The sequence below is a fragment of the Canis lupus genome, chromosome 6 (genome assembly GCF_003254725.2).
Source record: "Canis lupus dingo isolate Sandy chromosome 6, ASM325472v2, whole genome shotgun sequence".
Lineage (NCBI taxonomy): Eukaryota > Metazoa > Chordata > Mammalia > Carnivora > Canidae > Canis > Canis lupus.
This window is the reverse complement of record NC_064248.1, coordinates 62,722,524-62,740,933: the sequence shown is the minus strand read 5'-3', so window position 1 is coordinate 62,740,933 and position 18,410 is coordinate 62,722,524. Positions and strand designations below refer to the sequence as shown.

Genomic DNA, 18,410 nt, shown 5'->3' with positions numbered 1-18,410 from the left:
AGAGGGAACAGCCAATGTAAAGCAGCCCAGTACCTGGTACGTTTAGGTAACCCCAAGGAGGCCAGTGTGTCTGCAGCAGCGTGAGCCCCAGGAAGGAATGGTAGGAAATGAGGCCAGGAACGGGCTGGGTTATGCTGGACCACAACCATAGGCCATTGTAAAGACTTTGGCTTTCATGTAGAGTGAAATGGGAGCCACTGGAGGGTTTTAAACACAGGACTGGCATGATTTGTCTTCTCTTTTGAAAGTGTATCCCTAAAAAAAAGAAAACAAAAACCAGGAATATTCATTGAATCATATATAAAATATAAAACACAACCTTAATGTACAATTGTGAATTCTTAAATACATTTTTTAAAATTCTTAAATACGTTAAGGTAGATATAATGAAATATTATACAGCTATTAAAAATTAGGTTTTAGAAAAAAAAAATAAAAGTGTATCCCTCTGGCTGCAATGTTAAATATATCCCAAAGGGTAAAAAATAAAAGCAAAAGAGTCAAGGACGACTCCTAGATTTCTGTCTGAGTGACCGTAAAGTTGGAATTGCCATCAGCTGAGGTGAAGCCCACTGCAGGATGAGCAGGCTGGCGGGGAGCATCAGTAGTTCTTTGTGAACGTGTGCTTCAGACGTCTACTAAGTGCTTCTCAAACTGTCAGAGGCTACGGAATTTGGTTTTGTTTCCATTTCTCTCACAGGCTGATACTTTCATAATACACAACACAAATAAATTACTAGAAAATGAAATAAAGACATTTAAAATATAAACTTCAATTTTGTTCATATGTAACATAGTTATTCCATCAAATTGCTCTGACGTTTTTAAGAACTTTTAATTTCTGTACTTTTGTTGCAGATGGGTAAAAACTTTTGGTGGATTAGTAACAAATATTTCCTGGCTGGCTGTGATCTTAGGGGCCACACTTTAGATAACCGTATATTAGACATTCAAGTAGAAATGTCTAGTAGAATGTTGAATATTCAGATCTCCCTTTAATCACCACCAAAGGGCAGAGTCAATGTCTGTAAATTGAATGGAATTTAAGATCAATTCTGATGCAACAACTATTCATTGAGAATGTACCACATTCTCACTATGCTGGCCTTTTTTTTTTTTTTAGATTTTTTTTTGAAATTTTTTTAAATTTATTTATGATAGTCACACAGAGAGAGAGAGAGAGAGAGAGAGAGAGGCAGAGACATAGGCAGAGGGAGAAGCAGGCTCCATGCACCTGGAGCCCGACGTGGGATTCGATCCCGGGTCTCCAGGATCGCGCCCTGGGCCAAAGGCAGGCGCCAAACCGCTGCGCCACCCAGGGATCCCATATGCTGGCCTTTTTATGGCAGTGCTAAGGGGGACAGATTTAGATCTGTGGGCAACCTGGATAGACTAATAATTTGGTGTCCCTTCATACTAATAATATTCGTTAAAAATTTATTCATCATATACCTAATAGAAATATGACAAAACTGATTTCTGTTAACAAACATGCATACTTTTTCTTTACATTTGAAATAATTTATTAACACAATTTTCCAAACTAAACAGCTTATGGAGAACATATTAAACTGTTCAAAATTTAAACATTCAAACTGGCTGAACTCAGAGCTGGAAGCACTGCCTTTTGGTTAAACCTTGTGACTCATACCAAGTGACAAAAATATTCAACCTAGATTTTTAGATCAGAAGCTGTCTACTTGGTGGAGAGGAATCAATTTTCTTCCTCTCTTGGTACGGAAAGCTGGACTAACTGACAACCTATTTATAATTCACTGGTGTGAAGTTTCATGTCTTTGCAGAAATGGCCCTTATGGTAGCAATGTGGTTGCTCTCGATATTTATCTGGCTTGGCTCTGAGGAAAGCATTGTCATCCCAGATTTTGCAGATGTACAACTGAGATATAGAGTGTTTAATAGCTTGCCTGATGTCTCTTATCCAGAAAGTACCAAATTTAGGCTTCCAATACAATTTTCTAACTTTAGAGACAGTATTATTTGAATGATTCCACTTTTAAAAATATTTAAGTGTCCTAATAGTAATAATCATTACACACCTAGAACTGTTATTTCACTGACTCTTGATGCCCATTAATATTGTAGGACTTTCACCACCAAAGACTCTCCCACCACCATCTCTTTCTGGATGCAGAGAATGGAGTTTTTCTGGGTATAAAGAATGGAGTCTCCTCTTTGCTTACAGATAAGACCACTCTGCTACCACATGGCCCCATATTTTTCTCCTCACCTCCTGCATTTGTCCTTCTAGGGACATCAGCTGCCCACAGGCAACTCTGATGAGGGCAGGAGTGGGAGTAGTAATCCTCTTTAGTCCCAGTTAGACTCAAGCTATTCTGTGTAGATGTCATCAGAAATACCCATCTCCTCACTTAAGTGTTGTACAGATTTCAATTTCTTATTGAAGTTTCAGTTCTTTTTTTTCCCCCCTAAAATTGCCACAATTGGTCCTCTCCTCTAAAAAGTAAAGCTTTGTCCCCAGGTCAGTTTTTTCTGTTTTCTCATTTCTGAAGCTGAGTATCCTTCTAGGATGCTCCTCAGTTCCTCATGCAATAGGTTGTGATAGTCTTCTCCAGCACTTTTTGAACATGCTGTATCCCAGCGGTTTAGAGTTCAAACAAGGACTCTTCTTCCCTGCCGCCCTCTCTCCCTCCCAGGCATACAGTCACAGGCATAAATGAAGATGCATAATGACTCCTATTCATGGTCCTCAACTCCTAGTTTCTGAGCTCTTTAAAAAAAAAAAAAAAATCTTAAAAGGGGTGGGAAAGCCATTCACTAAAATAATAATTAGTAAAGAGCCACCTCATATCTAATTTGTCAGATTACCCTTCTATAATTCCAATCTTAAACTTATCAAGATGTCCTTAAATAATCAGAGAAATATACTACAAATTCTTGACTCATTATATTTTCACTCAATTAGTAAAACTTAAACTCATTTTTAAATACCTTCAAATTTTAAGCAGGTTTAATTCAGCATCCCCTGGAATAGCATAAGTGTTCACTAGCCACCAAGGGGATGTTTCATTTCTGATCACTCTCATGAAAGAACAGATGTTCAGCAAATCATTTGTAATTTAAGTTTGTAACATGAAGACATTACTAAACATTTTCCATTTAATTTCTAACTTTCTCAGTATCATGACTTATGACTCATTACTCCAATGGTCATCCCCTTAGGATGTCTCTAAAGAAAAGATGACAAAAAGCCTTGATGTCTCATCCAAGTCACAAGGTTATAATCTTTACTTCCTTAAATCTGACTGCAAAAGATTATGAATTTTTTAAGAAAAGGAAATTCTTTGGAAGAATGCAAAGACACTTTTGTTAGGTAGTTTTTCTAGATATGCTCTAAATAATAGTCAATCAATTAAAGAATTCAACATATATTTTATTAAATACCCATGTCAGATACTGTACTAAACAATAGAGATATGAAAGGAAGAAACACCAACCCCACACTGAAGTCCAGCAGGGGAGACATCCATATAAACAAGTCATTACAACACAGTGTAATACTTGCTATAATGGAAAAACAGAAAAGAGTGATTAATTCTATTGGGGGCCTGGATGGCTTTGCAGGGAAAGTGATATTTGAGTTGGCATTGAAAAATAAATGAGAGTTTACCAGGTAACAAAGATGAAGAAAGGCACTACAGATTGAGTTAGAGATAGAAGTAGAGCTGTGGGATGAACAGATGCACACTTATTAAAGGGCATGGCAGATTGGGAGAGGAGTAGAGAGCTCTGCACAACCAGAGCTCAGCTTTCATCCTGGGACAAGTCCCTGGGCCTATGTAGCAGTATGCCAGGGGCTGTGGAGAACCATGGAACAAGCATGTCCAAGCTGCCTTAGGCTTCTTTGAGTTTATTCAACTTCATGTCAATTTTAGTTAATAATGATTTCAGATACATCTTCCAGTTTTATTGAAATATGATTGACATACAACATTGAATAGGAAAAAAAAAACATTGAATAGGGATTTTATTTATTTATTTATTTATTTATTTATTTATTTATTTATTTATTTATTTATTTTTAAGATTTTATTTATCAGCCAGATGCAGGACTCGATCCTGGAACTCCTCTGGCATCACACCCTGAGCCGAAGGCAGAGGCTCAACCACCGAGCCACTCAGGCGTCTCTATTTTAGACATTTTAAAGGAGAATAGAGCAGCCCTGGTGGCTCAGCGATTTAGCACCGCCTTCAACCCAGGGTGTTATCCTGGAGTCATGGGATCGAGTCTCACATTGAGTCTCACATTGGGCTCCCTGCAGGGAGCCTGCTTCTCCCTCTCCCTGTGTCTCTGCCTCTCTCTCTGTGTGTCTCTCATGAATAAATAAATAAAATCTTTAAAGGATAATAAAAAGAAAAGAAGAGGGCACCTGGGTGTCTCAGTGGTTGAACATCTACCTTTGGCTCAGGGTGTGATCCCAAGGTCCTGGGATCCAGTCGTACATCAGGCTCCCCACAGGGAGCCTGTTTCTCCCTCTGCCTATGTCTCTGCCTCTCTGTCTCTCATGAATAAATAAAGAAAATTTAAAAAAAAATAGAGACTATTACCACTATCTAGGTGAGAAATGAGGCCTTTCTGAGGTAAGGGAGAGGGAGGGAGAATGGCTAAGAAGAGATTAAGTATTTGAGAGATAATTTAGGAAAGGAAAATGACTGGACTTAGTGACCTGTTTACTGTGAGCAGTAGGAGTCAGGGATGACTCTCAGCTTTCTAGTTTTGCAGACCAATGGATAGTGGATACTACTACCTAAGGCAGAAAATAAAGGATGTAAAAAGTTTCCAAAAACTATCTGAAAGACAACGAAATTGACTTTTGCCTCTGCTAGGTTGTAATGCCTGTAGTATGGTAATTATTCATTCAATATCTTCATCTGGCAACTATCAAACACCATGAGCTAGTAAGACATGTATTTGGAAATGTCCAGTAGGTAGTGGAAGTTCAGGTGTTGAATGACATTTATGAGATGTATGAGGCTGAAAATATAGAAATGGAAGTCACTGATGTGCTTTGCAAGATGACTAAAGCCAATAGAACTGAATGTGCCACCAGCAGGCTGCAGAGCAAAAAAAAAAAAGAAAGAAAAGAAAGAAAAAGAAAAAGACTTAGCACTGAGCCCAGGGAAAACTAACCTTTTAGTGTCAGGAAGTAGAAGAGGCTGGGAAAAGGTTGTCACCATGTCAGAATGGTAAGTTTTGTTTTTTTAACGATTTCTTCAGTAAAATTTATTTGCATTTTACAAGCACAAATCCCTCAGATATTTTAAAGAATAAACACCGCAATCTTTCTACACGCCGTGTAAAGTCATCCTATTGAGGACCACATCTTAAATATGCCATCAATCTGTAAGCCTCTTCTCAACTGGACAGTTTCATTTAAATCGGGCGTAAAAAAATTAATTTGGACCAATGACAGCAGTCAATTGCGTACTTTATCAAGTTCTGCCAGCTTACAAATTAAGTAGTTTTAATTATTATTATTTATTTATTTTTTTACAGGCGAGGGGGATGAGCATCACCTGCAGGGATCCCCATTGGGCTCCTAACCACAGATAAAGCAAATCATGGAGTTACTAAGGGATTTAGTCCTCCTCCCCGGAGACCTCCAGTATGAGTCAAGGTATTAAAAAAAAAAAAAAAAAGCATGTGGGCAAGAGGAAAATGTAACACATCGGAATTCGGTCGGGTCTGATTGTCTCTCCGTCCCGCCGGCCGCCGGGACCGCCCCCAGGCCGCCGGGGGGGGGGAGCGGAGCTGCCCGAAGGGGTTGAGGCGCGGCCGTGGAGCCCGGGGGCCACCGAGCCAGCAGCACCCTCCACGCGGGAACCCAAACCGCACACCTCCTGCCGAGCGGGCGAAAACCCAGGATCTCTCGGCGGTTCGAGTTGCGTGACGTCAGCACGACAGCAGCCAATCACAAGTGCGGCCTTGAAGAGGCGGCCGGAGAGTAGACGCCCTATTGGTAGCGGCGTCTTGTCAATCTCAGCAGAGGAGCCGCCTCTTTCCCTTAGCAACGGAGGTTGTCCTAGCAACAGCGTGCCGGGGAGCTGCCGTTTGAGCTCTTCCGAGAGGAGAGTCAGACTTCCCATCTCCAAAACCCCCAAAGGCCTTTTCTCCACGGAACTGCAGAGAGGCTTCTTTTCCCCTCGGCTTAGCAGTGTCAGGTAAGGGGAGGTCCGGATGGGAAAGGAGGCTTGGGAAACCAATATCTTACTCCCTCTTTCAAGGGAGTTTGGGACACTCGCTGGGCCCGCGAGGTACTTGATGCAGTGAAAACTCCAAAACAAAAAACAAACAAACAAACAAACAAACAAAAACAAAAACAAAACAAACAAAAGAACACAAAACTACAAAGCTTTCCCTGATTTTAAAGAACGCCCAGCCTAGCCAGGAGACAGCAGGTAAGGACAGTCTGAAGACTCGCTCACCCTGTCCAGCAGTATGGCTCATCGTCTAGCCCACTGCTGTGCAACGGTGGGAGCTCACAAAGGGGGGAGGGGGGAGGGATGAAAAGGAAAACAGCATGATCTAGGCACAGAGGATCAAAGAAGAAAGATTAGCGTGGGCTGTCGTGGAGAGGTGACTTCAGGACCCTTACAGAAGGGCTGGCGCAGATGAAGAATGGAGATGAGTGGGAGAACGTTAACTCTCCGAAGGTAAGGGCCTTGTCTGATTCCTGGGGACCACCAGTGCCCACCTGGGGCGTGTGCTGCGAGCTGAATGAATCCACCACAATCTTCCAGGCAGCTCTTGAGTTTGAAGCCTTTGCAGAAGCCTGGCATCATGATTAGAAAGTGTCAGGGAGAACAAGAGGGCTTCAGCCTGAGTGAGACAGTTGGGGAGGCTTCGGAGAGGAGTTGAGCCTTGAGGAGGGAGTAGGATTTAGGTAAGCAGAGAAATGTGTGCATGAGGGATCCCTGGGTGACTCAGCAGTTTGGCACCTGCCTTCGGTCAGGGGCATGACCGTGGAGTCCTGGGATCCAGTCCCGCATCAGGCTCCCTGCATGGAGCCTGCTTCTCTCTCTGCCTATGTCTCTGCATCTCTGTGTGTGTGTCTCTCATGAATAAATAAATAAAATCTTAAAAAAAAAAAAAAAGAAATGTGTGCATGGTGGGGAGCAGGGCAGGAGGGGAAGAACAGGGCTCCCCAGAGAGGGACATGGGGAAGTAGGAGACTGTTTGGAGAATAACAGTAATCCGGTGAGGCTGGACTAGAGCTGGAAGGGAGGGTGCCGTGAGGCCGACTGAAGGATGTTCAAGGTGCTGCTGACACATTTGGGCTCTACCCTGTTTGGCAAAGTTTCATCTGCCAACCACTAGTACAACCTCATAGTGACTTTTTAAATGCAGCGTCCCAGGCTCACCCCAGCCCTGCAAAATCACAGTAGGCCCACAAAATTTGCTTTTCAAATGAACTCCATTTCTACACCACTGGAGGAGAAGGCCACTGTGGACAATTGGGACCCGCATTATATTTTGCAGTGTATGGGGAGGTGACCTGTTCAGATCTGCTTTTGCCCTGTGGGCAACCATTCTGGTTGGAACAGAGCCAGGGAGGCAAGTTAAATGAATGTTCATAACCCATTCAGAAGATGGGCAGAGGGGAAACTGGATAGAAAAAAAAATTACCTGTTCATTTTTTACTAACCACTAATTGAAATGTGTGCATTTGGTGACAAACCATAGCAGTAGTAGCAGCGCATGGGACTTTATCAAAAGAAATTATGGCTCTTTTCATATACATTATGGATGTTACAGATGTATTATTTATGCTCATCACTTCTTCAAAACCAAGGTAGTAATTAGAACCACTGCTAGGTCTTGTTATTTAATGTATTAATAAATAAGCACATGAATTATTTTATCATGATTTTTAAAAAATAGCTTGATAACTGTCCCCCTTGTAAGTTCATATTTTTACTTGATGTGTGGTCCTCACCAAGCTGCCAAAAGGGGTCATGGCACAAAATAGTCAGGAGCTACTGAAATGGGAAGATATGTTGAAGGCCTGGACCAGAGGAGGCTGTGGAGAGGAGGGCATGGAATTCAGAAGAAATTTCAAAGGCAGAAGTGATGGGAGAGCATTGACTTAAATAAGTAAATATCCAATCTTGGGAAGAGGTGGAAGTAGTTTGGAAGGGGAGAAACAAGAGTGGCAAACTAATCAGAAACATCGTAGGAATAGTTACTCTCTGGAGGGTGCATATTATGACCTTGTCAGAAGATGGCTGAAGGACCTGGAGAATCTTGAAGCTTAGTCAGGGTCTTTGTGGAGGTTGACCAAGAAGCAGTTCTTGGAGACACATATGCCAGACTCTCAAGACATTAGTCCTGGATCTTATTCTGAATCTCTTAAAAAAAGGAGGGGGGGGGGAGGGGAACATAAGCATGATGAGCTTATAAAAACTTTAAGAAAAGTGGATGCTGACCACCCAGATAAGGTCCGCTAATTGAAGTACTCTGGAGAATACTTTCTAAGGAAGACCCTAGGTGAAGAGAAGGTGCAGTGCCACGGGTCTTCTCAGAATTAAAAATCTCATGGCTGGGAGTAAGTCACACATACATACATACAGGTAAGAAACGAGAACGTGTAAACAGGTGTGTGTGTTACAGCAGAATAGAGTGAAGAGAGGAAGCTTAATAACTTTAAATCACAGCATTATATCAATTATCATTTGTCATTTATTCCTTCACCTGAATAATAGGTACCTTCCTGAATAATAGAAGCATCACAAAAAGATACAGTCATTGCAGCACCTGGGTGGCTCAATGGTTGAGCATCTGCCTTTGGCTCGGGGCATGATCCTGGGTCCCAGGATCGAGTCCCACATCAGGCTCCCTGCGTGGAGCCCACTTCTCCCTCTGCCTATGTCTCTGCCCCTCTCTCTCATGAATAAATAAATAAAATCTTTTTTTAAAAAAAGATACAGTCATGAACAAGCCTTAAAAGTTAGTATAGAAGCAAGTCATGAGCAGCTCTGAATGCAGTGCTCCTCAGAATCAGTAGCATGCCATCACAGGTTTTGAACTGTCACACAGAGAACTTACCCACTAATTGCTCCTCTTGTCACTCTAATGCCTTTGCTTTTAACATGGGAGGTAGAGTATGTGTACTTTGGTACACTGGTGGCAAAAAGATATTCTGGAATGGGTGGATTCATTTACAAAGAATGTAAGTGATTTTAATATCAAAGATATTTAGATAGAATACTTACATATTTATCAGTATTATAATTCACAAATTCTGTTTTGAAATTCAATCAGCTATAGGAACTTTGAAAACCAAATGTAATACAAGCTACTGGAGTAGGCTAACCCTTCATGTTAGGGGTAGATGAAGCATCTCTTCTGTTCTTAATAATAAGAGTTGAGAACAGGCAAAATGTGGTGAGCATTTCAGACATCTTAATGAAGTGATGCCTGGGGGTGCCTGGATGGCCCAATCTGACTCTTGATTTTGGCTCAGGTCATGATCTCAGGGAAATCATGGAGCCTGCTTGGGATTCTCTCTCTCCCTCTGCTCCTACCCCCCATCCCCTGGTTTCTCTCTCTTTCTCAAATAAATAAATCTTTAAAAATAATGAAAATAATGTCTGTATTGAAAAATTCTTATGACTTTTTACTAGGAAAAAGATTTGGAAAATATAGCATATTCACTGCATGAAAAATGCAATTGATTTTATGGGAAAAAAATCTTAAGACCATGTGCTGTATTTTTAAAGCAACATCTTTTATTTGGGATTTGCTTTTTAAAAGAAAAGATGCATAAAAAATAAACATTGCATATATGTGTCTATTGAAATTCCATAGAGTATACCATTCATTTGATCTAGATATCTTCAATTGAAAGTAGTTTATTTTATAGACACAAGATTGGTAGGGTATCTATTATTTGAAGTTACTAAAACTATGAAATTTTGCCTGGAACATCAATACAATGTAAAGTAGCTACTCCCAAAGTAATAATTTTATTTTTATTTTTTAAAAGACTTTTATTTATTTATTCATGAGAGACACAGAGACAGGCAGAGACACAGGCAAAGGGAGAAACAGGCACCATGCAGGGAGCCCGACGTGGGACTGGATCCTAGGTCTCCAGGATCACGCCCTGGGCTGAAGGTGGTGCTAAACCACTGAACCACCTAGGCTGCCCGATAATTTTCTTTTTAGCTTAGACTATATTCACCAGGCTGACCTCAGCAAATGAGTTTTTCCATCTGTGATGCCTAGCAGCTTAGATACTGTGCTTTTAATGAAGAATAATTAGGACCTCTAAAAGCCTATAGAACAATCCAGTCTTCGTTTTTCCTTGGTCACTAGACAATATTTTAGACACAGGAGTTAATATTATGAAAATAATAAATGGGCTATTCTGGTAAGGAAGCACATGTTTTCCCCCTGAATATGGAAATTGAACCAGATTATCCACAGATCATTTAATAGCAGCCTTTGAAAAGAACTGGGCACATGTGATTATTTTGACTATTTCTTGGGGTGATTGCATTAGATTGATACCTATATATTCAAACTGAATACCAACGCAGCACCTCCTAATCCCTGGAAACTGAATATGTTAACATACATAGCAAACAAGAAATTAAATGTTGCAGATGAAATTAAAATTGTTAATCCACTGACCATAAAATCTTGGTGGGCCCAGCATCACAAGAGTCCTTAAAAAGTAGAAGTGGAAAAAAGAAGAGAAGGTCAGAATATGCTCTGTGAGAAAGATCTTTCCCACTGTTGCTGGGTTGTTTGAAGATGGAAGAAGAGGGCCCACAAGCTAAGAAATACTGGTGGCCTCTTGAGTATGAAAAGGCAAGGAAACAGGTTCTCCCTTAGAACTCTAGAAAGAATAGAACACAGCCTTTTTTAACATCTTGCTGACACCTTGATTTTAGCCCAGTGAGAGGCACATCAGACTCCTGAACTACAGAATTGTTAGGTAATGAATTTGTGTTAAGACACTGTATTTCTGGTAATTTGGTAGGGCAGCAATAGAAAAGGAAAACAGCATGTATACAGGTGATTCCACAGACCTTAAGCAAAATGCCTTTTGTTCAGACTGGAAATGCATAAGCTAAGAATGGCAGAAGGAAAGGGGATACCCAGGAGTGATTAATTCAACATCGCTTTAGCATGGGCACTGTGCCAGTTACAGAGCTTACAGTTCACTTTGCAGTCTAACTTTGCATGCCTTCAATTGAATTTTTGAGTTTCCCTTTTAAATCAGCTCTTCCCCTCAGATCCCCATCTCAATAAATAGCAGCCTCATGCCTTCAATTCTTTAGGTGAAACTTATTGAAGTCATCCTTGGTCCTTTTTCTCTCTCAGACCCTACAAGCAAGTCATCAGCAAATCCTGTTGGCTCATGGCTTACAATATACGCAGAAACCAACCACTTTTTCTATTCCACACTCACCTCCTCCTCAGATTACTGAATGTTTCTCAGTTGGATTCCCTGCTTCAGCTCTTTCCTTGCTGCAATCTTCACTGCACAGCAGCCATAGAGACCTTAAAATGTGAGTCAGATCAAATAAAGTAACTCATCTGGAAACCATCCAACAGTTCTCCCCTCCTTCAGAATAAAAGCCCAAGTCCTTACACATGACCTAGACCCCTTGTGGTATATTATATCCTTGTTTGAAACTATTTTATCCAGAACTCTTAACCTCTCTTCCCTGTGCAAGGATCATAGATTCCTACCCATTGTCGAGGAAGCATGCATTCTTCCTCCATTATCAGGATTGGCCGTGTGACTTGCTTGAGCCAATGGAATGTAAGCAGAAAGGGCAGTACGCCAGTGCCATGGAGAAGATGGAGGAGGCATTACACAGTTCTGGTAGCTCTCTCACTTTTTATCCTGCCACAAAAGTAGGGGCTGCCAAATAGGGGCTGCTCTTTCAGCCTGAGTCCCAGAATAAGACTTGAAAGCAGCGGGCTCACTCACAGTCACAAAACAAGAACATAAGAAGAAATAGACATTAGTCAATGTATATTACTGAGATTTGGAGGGCATTTACTACCCCAGCAGAGCTAATATAGACCCTCAGCACCTCTCTGGCCAATTTCATCTAACCTTCCCTTATTCCCTCTACTCCAGCCATCATGACCTTCCTGTTTTCTTAAATATGCCAAGCATATTCCTGCCCCAGAATTGTCTCTCTCCCCTCTAGAATGTAAGCTCTATTAGTGCAAGGGTTTAGCCTGTTTTGTTCACTGCTGTGTTCCTAACAGCTAGGATATCTTCTAGTGCACTGAAATTGCTCAATAAATATTTGTGGGGATCCCTGGGTGGCGCAGCGGTTTGGCACCTGCCTTTGGCCCAGGGCGTGATCCTGGAGACCTGGGATCGAATCCCACGTCGGGCTCCCGGTGCATGGAGCCTGCTTCTCCCTCTGCCTGTGTCTCTGCCTCTCTCTCTCTCTCTGTGTGTGTGACTATCATAAATAAATAAAAATTAAAAAATAAATAAATAAATATTTGTGGAATGGATAGTGGTGGTGGTGGTAGTGGTGGTATGTGTGTGTATGTGGGTAGGGTGAGTCCAGCTGGTATCCAGAGTGTTTTAAGTATGGAGAGGGGTGAATTTATAAAGAATTTTCTGAAAAGTGGATGAGGTTCAAGATTTGAAATTATACTGAGGCTGAGAAGAGAGTTGGAGGATTCCTGACAGACTGAAAAGTTGGCTCAGAGCCGTTTGTTGCAAGAAATTTAAAAAGTAGGAATTCCCAAGTTGTCAGAATCATAAAATTCTGATTAAATCATAAAATTTACCTTTCTAGGTAAAGACAATGATTTTAATTTCATTTGTAATGAAACACAGTAAACAGTTTCCCCTGAAAGCAAAGGCAGAACCTTGTACAAAGATTAAAAGTATTGGCATTGAGGCCAGACTGGCTGGGCTCACACCCTTGACTCTACCGCTCACACTTTGTGTATCCCCTTGAGCAAGTTTCCTGGCCTCTGTTTTCACATTATAAAGTGAGCATGAGGATAACAGTATTCATAAAATGCTTATCTAAAAGGGTGGCTCAAATTAAATAAAAATACATGTGAAGTACTTATATGACTGTGCCTGGCACATAGTAAACACAAACATGAGCTATCATTATTCTCTTTTGAAAAAAAATACATGTGAAAAATCTGAAGTAAAAAATGTATGTCACAAACGCACCCTCCCACTTTGGTCCAGATTTAGTAATCAAGGGACAAGGCATAAAATGAAAGTCAGGATATTCTGACTGGACTAAGAAATAATTTTCAACCTGTACTGGTTATTAAAATGAGGCAACAAGGTGCACCTGGGTGGTGAAGTCGGTTGAGTGACTGACTCTAGATTTGGGTTCAGGTCCTGGTCTCAGGGTCGTGAGATCAAGCCCTGTGTTGGGCTCTGCATTCAGAGCAGTCTGCTTGAGATTCTTTCTCCCTCTCCCTCTGCCTCTACTGTCATGCTCTCTCTTTCTCTCTCTCTCTCTCTCAACAAACAAATCTTTTGTTTTTAAGATTTTTTAATTTATTCATGAGAGACACAGAGAGGCAGAGACATAGGCAAAGGGAGAAGCAGACTCCCTACAGGGAACCTGATGCTGGACTCCATCCCAGGATCCCAGGATCGTGACCTGAGCCAAAGGCAGACACTCAACCACTGAGCCACCCAGATGACCCAAATAAATAAATCTTAAAAAAAAAAAAAAAAAGCAGCCAGTCTGACTGATATGATTGAGTTGAGGAAGATACAACTTTATTTCAGTAAGTCATTACAACCATCTTGTGAAGCAGGTTTTTTTATTATCAGCCCCCCCCCCCTTAAACATGAATAACAGAGACTCAAAGATACATAATTTGCCAAGGATCACTCAGTTGGTCAAAGGCAGAGTCTGTTTTTCAACCTTGCTGCTCAGACTCCTGAAATCACACTCCTAACCATCTGACAAGATGAGGCATAGACCACTGGAATGACAAGGATTTCATGTGATAGCAGATGACCTCACTCAAAACTGTTGAGTGATTTCACAGAAAACTTTGGAGGCACTCTCTGACAGCACAAGTAAGGACACCAGGGTTACACGGACACAGGTTAGGACCTAAGTACTATTGAAATCATGTTAATTTTTAAAATTATGTACATATATGTACATTATGGGCCTGTGTCTACCAGTGGACTTGCAGCCTGTCTTTGTTGCTAGGGCACCCGCTGGGGAGCTGGCCACAGGGCAGCAGGCAACACTCCCTGGGATGGGACAGCAGCAAGAGGTGGTGGAAGCAGCATCCTCTCTCATGCTCCATGGTGGCACCTATGGCTGAACCCTTGAAGGGTTGGCAGGTCACTTTTGTGTGCTTCAGCTGGATGGCTCCACCAGAATGGCAAGATCTATTTTTTTTTTTTAAGATTTTATCCATTTATTCATGAGAGACACACAGAGAGAGGCAGAGACATAGAGGCAGAAGCAGGCTCCTCACTGAGCAGGGAGCCCGATGCGGGACTTGATCCCAAGACCCTGGCTCACGCCCTGAGCCAAAGGCAGACTCTCAACCACCCAGGTGCCCCCAGAATGGCAAGATCTTCTCAGTAAGATTGTTATTGCAATAAACCTTTGGTCACAGAACACCCATTCTGTGAAGACACATGTCGATTTAACCAAAGGCAAAGCTTAGAAAACATATTCTTATGTTTTATCAAATGATAATGCTTATTATTAGAAAGTGTAAAGCAGAATGTACTCATGATGTTGTCTCTTTACGCAGCCTAACTCAGAGCCATGGCTCCAAAATCTCAAAAACAAAAGAGCTCAGGTGACCGAAAAAATTCCAAACGGAGCAAACCTAAACCAATATTACCTGGTAGGATTGTTTTTTCATCGATGGGATTTTTATGGGTCTAGCATCTGTATATACATTAGCAACCAAAATGACTAAGGTTTTATATATCACGCAATGAAATAGTTTTGTTGTCAAAAAGTCAACCACATACAGGATTTAAAGTATGGAGGTTTATTCTTATTTTTAATTCATTTCATTATAATACCTGTTAAATGTCATAGAATGAATGCCATAGAGAAAATATCGCTAAGAGATCATTCTATGAAACAAAGATAATTATTCAAATTCTATTTAATCACTCATAAAATAGTTTGTCTTCATTGTGTATTTATGTTTATGTTTTGTGCTTTGAGGCTTTAGTAAAAGACTGTAAAAACTACAACATTTTTTGCTTCAAAAATGTAAATTTGACACCATTTAATTGTATTCTAGAGAGTGAAGAAGCAGAAACTCTAAATATGGAGAGCATGGGTAAGTGGAAATATAATTGGGAATTTATGTCCCCAGTTTTACATTTTGATAAGCAATAAGCAAACAACAATACAAATTGAAGCAATTGATCAAGATGCACATGGGCTAAAATTACATTATGTCATTTGGATATAAAGTGAAAAATTTTAAAGAAAGAATAAAGAGTAAGAGTGGAAGAGAGAATTTCAAGCTGAGAAACAGACTTGAGCAGAGCAGCCTCTCACAAATCAAACATGGTATGGTTACTGAAGAGACTATAAAGTGTTGTGAGTCTGCAAGTTATTACTTTCATTAGAATGATATTTTTAAGACTCCGGCTCATGGGCAATATTTATCTTTACCTCATGGCAAGATCCCACTATTTCAAGTAAAGAGGCTAATTTTTAAGAAAATAAACTAGAACTTAAACAACCAAATTAATGTTGCTCCTACTTTTAGAGGCTAAATAATCTTACTCCAATAGCACCTTTTGTTTTGGTTGTTCAAACTTTCCTCATAGATTTAACTTAGGTGTGTACTTCGTGTTTACAGACAGAGAGGAAACAATGAGGGTTAGGGAGGAGGAAGGTCTAAAAGCCTTGTAGTTGGTTGTAAGGGCTTTGACTTTTAGTCATGTAGGATGGGAGCTACTCGAGTGGTATTTAAACAGATGGAATCTGACTTTTTAAAGTGTCACCCTGGCTATCCAGCGGAGAACTTCAGGGACAGAAGCAGAGATCAGTCAGAAAGCTATTTCAGGAACCCAGGAAAGAGAAGGTGGTGGGTTGGGCCAGGGTGGTAGAAGGGGGGGGGTGGAGGTCGGGAGATGGTAGGAGGATGCCAGCTGACAGTAAATGGCACAGGAACAGGGCACACTGCCCAATAAATAATTTATCGAATCAATGAATGCACCGCCCAGAAATTTGGAAGTTGTCTTTGACAACTTTCTCCCCCTCAACACCTCCCCATCCACATCTAAACCATTCCACCTCTAAAATATATCCCATCCACTTCACATTATCTCCACATCTATAAGCTTAGTCCAGACCTCCACATCTCTCATGTAGATTGGTTCCTTAACCCCTACCTGGTATCACTGATTCTACTCACTCTTTTTCAATCCATTCTGCACACCACTTGGTAATGTGTCTTTCCTGCCTAAACTCTCCCATTGTTTTACTTTTCATTATAGCAGACCTGGATCTGCCTTTCTTTCTCTCTCTCTCCTCTCTCCTCTCCTCTCCTCTTCCCCTCCCCACCACTGTCCTACCCTAACCTAGAGCCCACCAGCCTTGCTTAGCACAGAGCATACCAAATTTATTCGTGCCTTGGGGCCTTTGCTCTTGCTACTCCTGATACCTGGATAGATTTCTATACAATATCTCCTTTTCACTAATCAGATCTAGACTCCAATCCCACCTCTGCACAAGGACTTCCTTGACCTCTCTTTCACCTAGTACCATTTTATTACCTTCATAGTACTTATCCTAATTTAAAAATTAAAGTACAGCCAATTCTTCTTTTTCTTGGAAGTTCTATGCAGTAGCTGTGAACACTGAATTAGCAAATACTGAGCTATCACTCCTAGGGTAAATATAGAGTTAGATTCCTATGAGCCTCTCTGGTCACATTTTCATTAGCCAATCAATACATAAACTTGTTTTATGTGCATTTCTGTTTAAAGACACCTTATTTAATATATATTGTTGATTCATAACATTGACTCACAGCCAACACACTACAACTCATGTCATGTCTGAACAATGCTTATCTAATATCCGTGTTTTCTCCATAAGGTTCATCCCAGCCTTCTTGCATTTAGGAATACTACAAAGAACTTCAGCACTATGCTTGGAGGCCATTTAACTGGAAAAATCACCAGAAAGAAAAATACAAAAATGTGGAATATTTGGCACTACATAGACAGTGAAAAGGACACTTGTTTACAGTTTTAGGGCTGATAAAAGATGGGAATGTGGATGTTGGGCAGCTCAAACGTTTTGCCACCATAAGCATGGCCACTAGTGATGGTAAAAGCACCATGACTACACGTTGGGGTTACAAATACATTTTGTTTTGTTTTATTTTATTTAAATATGGAACACTTTACGAATTTGTGTGTCATCCTTGCACAGGGACCACACTAATCTTCTCTATATCATTCCAATCTTTATATATGTGCTGCCAAAGCAAGCATGGGGTTACAGATAAGTTTTAGCAAGTGAATCTGCAATACAAAATCCACAAATAATGAAGATTGACTGTATTTATTTCTTTATGCATTTATAATCTGTTTTCACACACACCTGGCTGGCCCTTGTGCACACTCTCTCTCAAACACACACATGCACATATGCACACATGTACTCTGGGGAAACAGAAACTCTCTTGTTCACCACTGTACCCCAATGCCTAGAACAGATCTTGATACATAATAAGCACTCAGCAAATATTTGATTGATTTGTTGAATAAATGAATGAATAAATGGCTTTCCCTATTCTTATCTAACAGACCACCATCACTCCCACTCTTCTTAGTTCTAAGTTCTACCTTTCACCCTGTTTTCTCCTAAATAGCACTTGTCATGATTTGTACTTCTGTATTTCTGAGTGTATCTGTTTAACGTCTTCCTCTCCCTCTAGATAGTCTAACTAGTACCAACACTATGCTTTTCACATAGTAGTTGCTCAATAAATATTTCTTGACTGAATGTGTTGACTGGTAAGAAAATCCATGAACTTGAGAATGGGGCATGATGGAGATGTTTCAGCAGAAAATAAATGGGATAAAAAATAGATGTCTATATAAGGAGAAAAAAACAAAACCTTTGTATGTTGTAGTAAGACTTGAAGGTAGGTGTTGATTTATTTTATACTATAGCATCTCTCTTCTACCCCCAGGCCTTCCAGGGCAATGTTAGGACCCCTCTGACTTCCTTGCCATGGGGTCCTGACTTTGTCAACCATCACTCAGGACTTGTGGCTCATGCCCCAGGGAACTAGGATTCCCTTTCCTTCTAAAAACATAGGGATCAACGAACTAATGAAAAAACTGTTGCCTAAGGTTCCAAAAGGCAATGTCTAGAGGTGTCTAGAAAAT

The 18,410-nt window shown here is 40.7% G+C and overlaps 2 protein-coding genes and 1 non-coding gene across 14 annotated transcripts in view; 1 reads left to right on the top strand and 2 right to left on the bottom strand.

Moving 5' to 3' along the window:
* The window catches only part of MCOLN3 (mucolipin TRP cation channel 3), a 44,893-nt gene extending 33,110 nt beyond the window's left edge, over positions 1 to 11,783 (bottom strand). For 3 of the 6 annotated variants that reach the window (XM_049111734.1, XM_049111739.1, XM_049111738.1), the window contains exons 1-3: positions 11,744 to 11,783; positions 11,460 to 11,551; positions 34 to 255 (exon numbers count right to left, since the gene is read on the bottom strand). In XM_049111734.1, the coding sequence (XP_048967691.1) occupies positions 34 to 226 (193 nt within the window). In that variant the 5' untranslated portion in view covers positions 227 to 255; positions 11,460 to 11,551; positions 11,744 to 11,783. Of the gene's footprint in view, positions 1 to 33; positions 256 to 5,170; positions 5,518 to 5,877; positions 6,016 to 6,465; positions 6,484 to 11,459; positions 11,552 to 11,743 lie in introns of those variants that run through there. The other 3 variants (XM_049111737.1, XM_049111735.1, XM_049111736.1) reach the window with 3 other exon arrangements.
* The window catches only part of DNAI3 (dynein axonemal intermediate chain 3), an 81,568-nt gene continuing 69,195 nt past the window's right edge, over positions 6,038 to 18,410 (top strand). For 5 of the 7 annotated variants that reach the window (XM_025417792.3, XM_025417793.3, XM_025417794.3 and 2 more), the window contains exons 1-3: positions 6,038 to 6,201; positions 14,786 to 14,881; positions 15,293 to 15,331. In XM_025417792.3, the coding sequence (XP_025273577.1) occupies positions 14,800 to 14,881; positions 15,293 to 15,331 (121 nt within the window). In that variant the 5' untranslated portion in view covers positions 6,038 to 6,201; positions 14,786 to 14,799. Of the gene's footprint in view, positions 6,202 to 6,549; positions 6,694 to 11,419; positions 11,560 to 14,785; positions 14,882 to 15,292; positions 15,332 to 18,410 lie in introns of those variants that run through there. The other 2 variants (XM_025417790.3, XM_049111733.1) reach the window with 2 other exon arrangements.
* LOC112641145 (U6 spliceosomal RNA) lies at positions 17,401 to 17,503 on the bottom strand. The gene has a single exon (XR_003124531.1). It is a non-coding gene; the product is annotated as a U6 spliceosomal RNA (small nuclear RNA).